Source organism: Aptenodytes forsteri, unplaced genomic scaffold (genome assembly GCF_000699145.1).
Source record: "Aptenodytes forsteri isolate BGI_AS27 unplaced genomic scaffold, ASM69914v1 Scaffold82, whole genome shotgun sequence".
NCBI classification, from domain to species: domain Eukaryota; kingdom Metazoa; phylum Chordata; class Aves; order Sphenisciformes; family Spheniscidae; genus Aptenodytes; species Aptenodytes forsteri.
In genome coordinates, this window is record NW_008795490.1 from 4,457,457 (window position 1) to 4,468,060 (window position 10,604).

The following is a 10,604-nucleotide window of genomic DNA, read 5'->3' on the forward strand; positions in this document are numbered from 1 at the left end:
TCCTCTCTGCTGTATTGTATTTCCAGCAGACATCTGGTAAGTTGAAGTCCCCCACGAGAACAAGGGCTAACAATTGTGAGACTTCTCCAACTGCCTATAGAATATTTCGTCTGCCTCTTCATCCTGGATGGGTGGTCTATAACAGACTCCCACCATGATCTCTGCCTTGTTGGCCTTCCCCCTGGTTCTTACCCATAAACACTCAACCCTATCATCACCATCATTAAGCTCTAGACAACAAAAAAACTCCCTAACGTACAAGGCTACCCCACCGCCTTTCCTTCCTTGCCTATCCCTTCTGAAGAGTTTATAGCCATCCATTGCAGCGCTCCAGTTGTGCGAGTCATCCCACCATGTTTCCGTGATGGCAACTATACCATAGTTTTCCTGTATATGCCAAATTACAATGGTTAACTTCAGCAACTTCAGAGGGCCAGAAAAAAGACACAGATTTTGATTATCATTGTTTCTCCCAATCATAAGACAAAGTAGTCTCTGTCAAATGAGTTTTTTATGTCAAATCAATTATGGAAATGCAAACCAGAAACTACAAACAATTTTGTCTTCAGTGGAAGATCTGTGTTTAAATAGATGTAAGAACAAGAATCAAGAGATCCCAGAATGTAAACTCAACAACAATTAACACTGATTCACTGCATGACCTTGAACAACATATAATTCAATTTCCTAGTGTTTCTAACTTCTCAGCTTTCTAAGTACAAGGAACTTTAGAGTGCATTGTATTTTGCATCTCATTGAGCTATGCTGGGTGCAGAAGTACTATAATCTGCATGTCACCAATGGTGTATGCAGCTGGTTACAGCTATATAAAGCACAGAGTGCATTTATGCTCTCACACAGTGCTAGGCCATTTTTTTCACTGCTGTCACAGATCTTTGCATCTTACCCATCATCACTTTGCATTTTATATCATAGTCCATTAGCCGTATTTTGCAACGAGGTATAATCTCAAATGACATGAAGTCCTTTTGGAAAACAGATCTGGATTTTTTAATGCCTGAAACCACATGAGCTCAGAACTGAATTAAGAAATCTAGCTTATTTCATACTAAACGTTTGTCCCCGAGTTCTCTAGAGCCACCTACTGGAAATACTCCAGTACTTGTCTTGAATCTTGATTGCAGGGTGTCCTGGTTTCCGGACAGCACAATATGGTTTCCTATGATCCCAAAATGACAGCAGACATGCCACTTGCATATATAATTATTACTAAACTGCGTACTGAAAAAACCACAGCAAAATTTTCCTATTAGAATTTTTACTGTGAAAGATTAAAATTAAAACAGCACACACATTTAGGTTGCACACAGAAAACCAGATATTTATGAACACTGGAGTAATTAGATGGAAATTCAGTTTTCAGACTGATGTGTAATTCCTTTTCTTTTTTTTTTTTTTTTAAAAGCAAGTGAGATGCTGGTAAGAAGCCATGCTGCTTTTCATAAATACAAAGCAAAAAGTCTTCCAGCCTCTATGATATGATACATTTTGTGCAATGGCAACAGAGGTAAACTGTTAAGTCTGAAAGGATTGTGGAGTAAGTCAACCTATTATCAACTGATGTAGAATTAACACTACTACATAGCTCATCAGTTTGGTCTTCTTTGAGAATCTAACTATTGAGACAAAGTAAAATCTCAGTTTGCTCTTGGACTTGCTGTGACAGAACTCAAGTGATGCCTTTTTACACACATAAGACTGGCAGCAATCCATTAATAATTCTGATATGAAGTCTCATTCAAAAAAGCCAGAGTCAGTTTCCATGGTCTTGACAGAACACCCCATGTGTTTTAAGTGTTGAATCACAACTGGAAATAATGCTAACCTTCCATTTTTCCTTATTTCAAGGAAGTTATCTTTTTTAAAGATTATTTTAATTAAGAGGGCAAAGGAAATAATTATGAGTGTACTTCTTGAGATGATTGAAAGGTAAGGAAAAACAGACTGATGAAACGATGCATGAATGACTGTGAGAGAAGAAAGATATTTAAAAACAGAAGAGTCCTGTGGAATCTATTCATGTCGAACAAATCAGACTTCAGAAAAGCACAGATTAAGTACCTCAAGGAAATATATCCCTCCATAAGACATTTAAAGAAAAAAAAAAAGTGCTCTGAAAGGATCAGAGATGATTAATTCAACATTAAAATTCATAATTTATAGCACACAAACTAAAAGTTGAACCAAGTCTTTCCTCTCCTTTTAAAGCCAACTAAGATTGGTTTTGTACTTTTAAACAAGAGGTTGCACGTAAACAAATTTTTGTTTAAAATTTTGGGAAAACAATAACATCTCACCTCTGCAACTTCCTTCTGAAAAGTCAACGTCAGTTGTGTCCTGCCATAAATAAAAGGTCCATCCTTTTTGGAAACATTTTCAAGCCATTTGATGATTAGAGGAGTTGAAACACTGAAGGGCAGATTCCCAATGATATGTATATCTGGTGGCTCTGTTAACATTTGATGGAAGAAAAACAACTGTCAAAAAGTTTTGCGTAATATTTTGCCATGAAAGAACATGTAAGTAAGAAAGATAGGTGCGTATCAACCTAGACTTAAAATATGAAAACAATTTTTATCGTGTCACACCAAAATTATGCCTTTCCATTTATACTTGTCTTACACTGACAAAACTGTGTTACTATTCTCAGTAATTAGTTGGAAAAAAGTGGTTATGTTTGGTTCTCATTAACATTTGAATAAATCAGTAGCTTTCAGCTGATTTTCAGCTGATCGGTAGATTTCAGCTGAGCTACTCTAGAATAGCAAAACTGTAACAACAGCAAAACTACAACAGTGTTTTCATGATTGTAAACTATGACTACTAGGTACACTCATCCTTCTGTCCAACACGTTCCTCCCAGGGGCATTTTACTGAGTTCTCATAATCCCCAGAACAATCACCTAGCTCAAACTGGACAGAGCTCTCCTTCTGTAGAGTCCTCGGAAATCAAAAGGTCTTAGAGCAAGTACAAGACTTAGCCATAAGAAGTGATACGTATTGTCCAATTACGTATCGTATCAGTATCTATGTGTTGTACAACACAAAGCAGGCATTTCATTAGCGGGGATCCTTATGTCTAAGCAGAAGTGCAACAGAAGTGGACAAAAGCATGTCATTGTTTCTTAGATACTACAGCATTTAATAACATGAATAAGACATGATGATACCGAATTCAAGCTGGTTTTCTGGCACACTTATGCACTTTTTAGGCTGTGATATTTCGAGTGTATTTGTGATATTACACATATATGAGAGATGGCTAAGTGTTTTTCTGAAATCCACCAGTCTTTCAGATTTTCATATAGCAGTAATACAGCAAAAGTATATCTTACCTCTAATTAGTTAGCTTCAAAGACAACAACGACTTATATGTGTGTTCAAGAAAGGTAAATTTTTAAAAACTGCTCTACACCTTCATACATGCATTCGCTCATAGTTTTGTTTTGTGAAGCACTTACCTTTTGCAATGAGGCAAATATGGCATGGAATTTTTCAAGATGAACATAATGTGGCATGGTCTTTTATGTCCTAAGTCAGAAAGCAGTTTACTGTTCTTCAGGCACTACAGACAGTGACTCTACCTTAAATTAAGAAATTTGGAAAAGAGGCAGGGGAGGTTCTCTCTGATTTATCTAATACTATCACATGTTTTAAAGGGAAGTGAAATTGAGTCCTATGAGAACCTCAGATTTGGAAAAGAAAAAAAAAAAATCTCTGATTAGATTCTACTTTTGCCAAAAATATCCAGCTGAAGCCAATGCAATGAGAAAATTAAATTTTTGAGGACAAGTTTCCTAAAAGCTTCAAAGAAAGTTACAGAAATTTCTTCAGTGGAACGCCAGCAGTGGTGGCTTCTGGCTTCTTCAAAAAGAGGAAGAAGCTGGGAAAACAGTATACCATTTGATTTGCTTTTATACTTTCCAAGAGTCGTTATTGTACGGTCAAGATAGATACCCTAAGGTTAATAACTGCAAAGTTCCTCAATAATGTTGACTATGGTGAATGTCACACAAATTCCACTGTTTTGTCTTAGAAGAGGAAGATGATTCTCTGTTTCCTTCTAGAAAGAAAGTTAGCTTGTTTCTCTCTTCTTACCTTCAAAATGTACACCTGCAGTGAGTGAACTCCAACTATATCACCACACTTAAGACTAACTCAGAAGCCTTAAGAATGAAATAAACCAAACCCAAATACTAACCATCCTCCCAGTTCTTTTTTAAGTGCTTTGGAAAAGCCTTCTCCATCTTGTATGTCAGAATATCTCCATGAACAATGCACACTTTTCCTGGAGCTGCTTCAGATAGCATCTGTTTGTAAGCAAGCAAGCAGAATTCACAGTGAGTATTAACCAAACTGATTTCCAGCTTCAGCCACAACAGGAATGAAACCATTGCTATGTATTTATTTTCAACATACAAAAAAGCACAATAGCAGTTAAAACTGAGCACACTATTAGTAAGTATTTACTTTCAAAAAGCAAACACTAACAAAAAAGTTTAATGTGTGATTCTGTAAACGCTTACTATTCACAGCTGTAGAATTCTCAACAGGGAATTTAAACTTGAAAAAGACTGCTAAGAGTCTCTTCAACAATGACAATTAACAAACCCGGGGCCACTAGCAGGACCCCACCTGATTTAAGTAATAATGCAAGCAGCAGGTTTTGAAAAGTTTTTACATCCATTACCTATGGAAACAAGGCTCATGTTGTTTATTCTGTCTCCCCCATAGCTGTAGAGTCCATTATCCAATTATAGCCATACGTGATACAAGGCTGCAGAAATATTCAGTCATTTTTTCTTTTACATAAAAAAGGGGGAAAAGATACTCCCTGTAGTAGTCTGAACTCACACCATTAGAAACCAAGGAGTTCCCAAAAATGAGGGAATTAATACCTAGCACTAGAGAAAATCTCAAAAATTTGTATCTTGTTAGATGCTACAAAATCCACTCTGTTGTCAACTTCTCTATCCCACTTCTGCAGCTTATCTAGTATTTAATAAAGGCTGAAAGGCAAACTCAGAACCGGCTGTAGTTTGATGACCAATTCTTTCATTTCTGGTGTCAGTTTACACAATCAAAATTAGTTACATTGTTTAGTGTTGTACTCATCTTTTCTCTTACAGTATGAAACTATGCACAAACAGCATAATTCAAAAGCCAAGTCAACTTTTACAAAGATGACATTTGGGTATATTTATTGTTCCTAAGTCAGAATAATGAAAAACGACTTAAAGAACAATTTTGCTTTTGCACAGAAATCCAAATCCATGAACAGTTAAGTGCTAGTGGCTTAACTGCCGAAATAAACTGCTCACCATTGTTCGTTCCATCTCCAATCTGAATCGTGTTAACATGCTCAGGGGCACAAACAGCTTTCACAGGTCTCTGAGCCAAAGGAAAGTGCTGCTTTCTCATACTGTTCACAAAATGTTTGCATGAAATTTTTTTTGAGTAAAGGTTTATTTTACTGTCAAAACAGCTAAATTTTAGGTAGCGTGCTAAAAAAAAAAAGTGTTCCATGTTTTAAGACCAATTATTTCCAAATAGAAAAAATAAATCTGACCTCAACTCCAAACCACTTAACAGATTTTTCGGCATTACACTAGCAATTATATTGCATACAAATTCACTAATTGGCCATGATTTCTCAAATCTTTCTTTGAAGCTGTTATAAATGCTGTAACAGGATGAAAGATAATGTAAGATCAATAAAGTTAGAAAATAGCATAAGAGGAAGCAGACAGCTGCCTACACAATAATGGATTATTAACATATATTTTTTTTTAATAATGGTTTTCATGTCAAGAGGAGTTTGGGGTTTTTTGAGTATCACACAACATAATTGAGAACTGCATTTAATTTGTGAGCAGAAAAACACAGTTGTATATTTCTAATTTGAAATAAAGACTTAGAAACCCACTGAAACTTTCTCCATTTTAAGGCCAATGTGTGCAGCTAACACAGTTCCAGGAGCTCTTGTGCACCAAGCACATAAGCGAAGTGATTCCCCATCATACAGATCCTCCTGTTCTTCACACACAACCAAAAAGGCACAAAGAAAAAATTAAAATGGTGTTCCTGGAAGAATTCTATATTCAATCCACTCTCTAGCTGGGAGCACCCTTTCTCTCCTCATAAATCTTTCCAGCCTAACAACTATTAGGGCATATGGCATAGTGAGGTTGTGATTCTTTAAAAGCAAGACAGAACTGACAGACTCTCAGCTTGTGTAAACTGTTACTCTGTACACATATGTTCTTCACTATACTTCAGTATTGCAGTAAAGAGGATCGCTACTTCGGTTTTGTGATAGAAAAACAGTTAATGAAAAAAGCTGTACGCTTTACATCAGTGATTTTATAAGTATCTAAAGAGATATTTTTAAGTAAAAGTCCCCAATTGTTATTTTAATCTCTGACATTTTCTGTTATTCAAATCTCAACCCTTCTGTAAGCATTTGGTTTTGATAGAGCTTTTAATGGGAAACCAGAAAAAAAATAGCTATTACAATTCACATTATCACAAAATAAAAGATTCTGTTATGTATTGTCTTATCTGGAGAGAAAAAAACAATACCAAACTTAACACTAATGGATGCACCATATTTCTTGTTCATTTACATCCACTGTTACTGAGTTATAGCATCTTTATATTCAATAACCTCATTCAGACATATTTATTTCTACTGTGAGGTTGCTAATTAAATATAATGACTAACGTTAATTCACTTGAATAGTAAAGATAATTACATACCAAAAGATCATTAAAGACCCTGAAAAGTATACTTTTATTCAGAGAAATCTGTTGTAGTGGCTGCATTTTGGAAGACCGGAAAAATTGTCTAAGTACTTAAAAAACTTTTTTAACTAAAGTAAGTATCATTTAACCTCAAATACTCTCCAATCCCAAAACAGTTCTTAAAATCTAAAACAAAAATGCAGATTTGCCACCATTCAAGAAAAGTGAAAACATAACGTTTTCGTACTTCACAAGGCAAAGATGGCATACTGTAAATTATCAGTGGCTAACCCTACAAAGACATAGTTACATGCATATTCAGGTTTAAGGATACGAGCAGTTTCATTCGTATCTTGCATTCTTTTTGTCCTACAAAGAGATGGTAGCTGTTCTCAAGTGAACTACCTATTTTCACTGCTGATTTACTACAGAAGACACAGTACAATATATGGAAAGCCCTTTGAATTGCTGTGATTTGAGGTTGTAGAGGCACAAGAAAACAGTCAAATCTGAAGAGATTTTGGACTCAGTTTTTCTTGCTAAATTTATACAGCCAAACTTCATCAACACAACTAGATGGTGTTTCAAAAATGCCACAATGACTTGTGAACTTATACCAACTTCAAAAGAAAGGAACAAAAGTTTAAGAGTGGGGTTTTTTGAAAATGTAAAATAAATGCTTGCTTTATTCTTCTGTATGTGGATGTTAATCCACATTAAACTATATTAACTGGAGAGATACGTTCACAATTTTATAAGCTTTAAAGCATAATTATTAGGGTTAAAATGAAAAATAAGACCAAAGGACATTACGTTCCACCTTCAAACTACTATTTCACGTGCACGGATAGACCTTTAAAGCACCTGAAACATCTCAACCTGAAAAAACCAGCCACACCTCAGCCTTAATTCTGTTGCAGGATCAGGTCCTGAAGAGACAATGGGTATTTAAATGAAAAGGCATATGAGAAAGCAGGAGCAATTAATTGCTATACTGTGTATTTTCATCTTCAAACAAATGATAGCTCTGATTTAAGCCAAAGAAGCAAACCTATTTTCAATGCTGAGATCTCAACAAGATACTTGGAACCTTTCTATTTTCTTAAAATGTTGTTATTCGATGTTGTGGATACATTTATACAAACTATTCTCCAGATGGTACCTGCAATCCTGGAACAAATCGAGCATCTTTTTCAATTAAAAGGAGCTGTTCAACACCAGCACTGAGAATGGATCTGGTAATTCCTCCTGGCCCAGGGCCCACTTCGCAAACATGGGCATTTTTCAGCTCGCCAGCTTGTCTCACTATCTTGTCTGCAAGACACAAAGAACATACTAAGCCTTTATTCTCCAAAAGATCCAGCTCACTAAGATAAACTCATTGTTTATTGTTAAAGCACAAGTGTGCTTATCACAGAACAGACACAAACAGTGACACATCCCAGTTAAATGATCGCACCCCTGCTAGACTGCACAGAATTCAGATCGGTTTCATACTACAAGATACACTCAACTGTTTAAAAAAAGACTATTTAAAGTTTAATGGCTTTAATATACGTTGTTGCTCATTACAGAATAAGAGAGTATTATTTATCATCTGTAAACTAGCAGTTCTATTCTCCTCCTGCAAGTAAGCACTTGTGTTCAGTGTCCTAAAGTCTCACTACTTATCCTTATAAAGGTATTTCACTACAGTACCTCAGTTTCAAGGAAATTTAAGAAGCAAAAAAGTTACAGTGAATCTCTACGAAGATTACAATATGTACAGAGCAATTTTATGAGGGAGGAGCTGGAGTAAAGTAAAAGTTGGAATACAGGCGACTGGAAGTTACAGAAAGTGGGGCAGTTGAAAGATGAGGAAAGAATACCTGTACGTAAGTGGGAGGACACAACACTGGAAGGCATTACAGCCAGGAAAGAGAACAGATAAGGATTGAAAAAGGATTAAAATAAGGATTAAAAACGTAGCTAATGAAACAAAGAGATCATTAAGAAGCACGGAGAGAGGGATGCTGAAAGACATTATGTGGCTCACTCTGTAATTTCTTAAGTATGCAATAAACCCAAGAAATATCCGAAGACTCATCTACTTGTAAGGTTCTACTAAATGCACGTGGATATTTTTATTCAAGGGTAAGAGTCCAGTTATTCAGGAAGTGGAACTGAGTTTCATGTTCATATCCTAAATCTTTATCAACCCAAATCTTCAAATGTAATCAAATCACCAGTTACATGAAGCTGCACTGCATTTATTACTGCAAAACCCAGACACCGCTAGGACAGTAAAGAAACTCACCACTGATTGAGCACTGCCAGCTTTGTCACCTATTGCTGACGTGAAGCTGGAGAAAACTGAATTGTTCAGAACAATGTAGCTGGTTCAAAAAAGCCACAACATTTCTGATAAACTGAGACAAATGACCTTCCTAACCACAGTATACAGTAAATTAAACTGCACAATGAGTTACAGTACTTTCTATGATACATAATAATCTGGAAAAATTACTCATTTTTGAATCAAACTTATAAACTATAATAGTACCTGAATGGTAAAAGTACTACTAAGGCTTGGATTTTTGCATTTCAATCTATAGCTCATATTTTATACAGGAATATAGTTTCTATCTAAAAATTACTCTATAATTTATAAATAAACATTTTCTAGGAATTTACAAGTAAAATCAATTCGTCTAAGCTAAAACTACTTTTAAAAGAAGTTTTTAAAAACTTCTTTTAAAAACTTTACTTTACTCCAGCTCCTCCCTCATAAAATTGCTCTGTACATAAAAAGAAGTTTTTAAAAGTTTACCATTGAGCTGTCATGAGTTTGACAGACGTCATCATGCAAAAATCATCTCCTTAGCTAAAATCTGGATTCTGAAGAAAACTGGGATACATCTTTTATAGTAGTTAAAAATATTAAAATAAAACATTTAACCTGTCAATCGCAAATCCAGCAGAAAGTTCTGGGAAAGTTGTTTCTGTGCTTTAAGGCGAAAAAGTTTAATAATCTCTCCAACAGTTGGCAGAGGAGGCAGACGGAAAGCCGCCACCTTTCCTGGAACAGCCATAAGACAAAACTCTTGTTCCTTCCTCCTAGAGAGACATTGAAAAGATGACTGCAGCACATGCAATAAGTTCTAACGTACTTAATATTAAAAACCCTACTAAGTTTACAAACCAAGACATGATTTACAAATCATTACACAAGTGCTAAATTTTAAACATCAGTATTTTGACTACTGTATGCAGTGCTTATGCTAAGCATGTATTTGCGGGCTTTGGGAAACGGTCTTGTTTTGTAGCTTTGCCAAAACATCAGCTAAAACAAAACGCTCTCACAATTGTTCAACGTCAATCTTTCATTACTTTAAAAAAAGACTCATTAAGGATGATCTGCTGGAATTCACGGTATCAGATAAAGACAGAATATATTTAATTAAAGCGTCCCTGAAGAAGAATTAAAAGATTTTTTTTTTAATTACTGAATCACCTGCTTTTCTAAGCAGAGGTGAAGATAGGAACCCCAAGTGTAAACAACGGCATTAGCTACTTTTAAAAAAAATTCTTTCCACTTTCAGCACGACAGGACAAAACGTTTCACCTCTCTCTGCTGGCGCTCGCCAGCCCCAGCCTCACCATTACACACCTCGGGCCAACAAGTTTCGGCACCAAGCGCTCGCCCTTTGGCAGCGGGGCCCGCCACACAACCCTACTGCTTTCTGAGGTGCAGCCCGACACGCAACGGGCCGTCTGCGGAGAGGCCGCCTTCCGCACCCTAGGTCACAGTGGCCTCACGACAGGGACCGATGAGGGCAAAGCCGCGGAGCGCTGAGACC

General features: G+C 36.1%; 1 protein-coding gene across 2 annotated transcripts in view; it reads right to left on the minus strand.

Moving 5' to 3' along the window:
- The window catches only part of TFB1M (transcription factor B1, mitochondrial), a 33,305-nt gene extending 22,707 nt beyond the window's left edge, over positions 1-10,598 (minus strand). Inside the window, exons 1-5 of one of the 2 annotated variants that reach the window (XM_009281431.2) lie at positions 10,415-10,598; positions 9,704-9,861; positions 7,928-8,079; positions 4,223-4,331; positions 2,319-2,470 (exon numbers count right to left, since the gene is read on the minus strand). In XM_009281431.2, the coding sequence (XP_009279706.1) occupies positions 2,319-2,470; positions 4,223-4,331; positions 7,928-8,079; positions 9,704-9,836 (546 nt within the window). In that variant the 5' untranslated portion in view covers positions 9,837-9,861; positions 10,415-10,598. The remainder of the gene's footprint in view (positions 1-2,318; positions 2,471-4,222; positions 4,332-7,927; positions 8,080-9,703; positions 9,862-10,414) is intronic. The other variant, XM_019472646.1, reaches the window with a different exon arrangement.
- Positions 10,599-10,604: the final 6 nt, after the last annotated feature.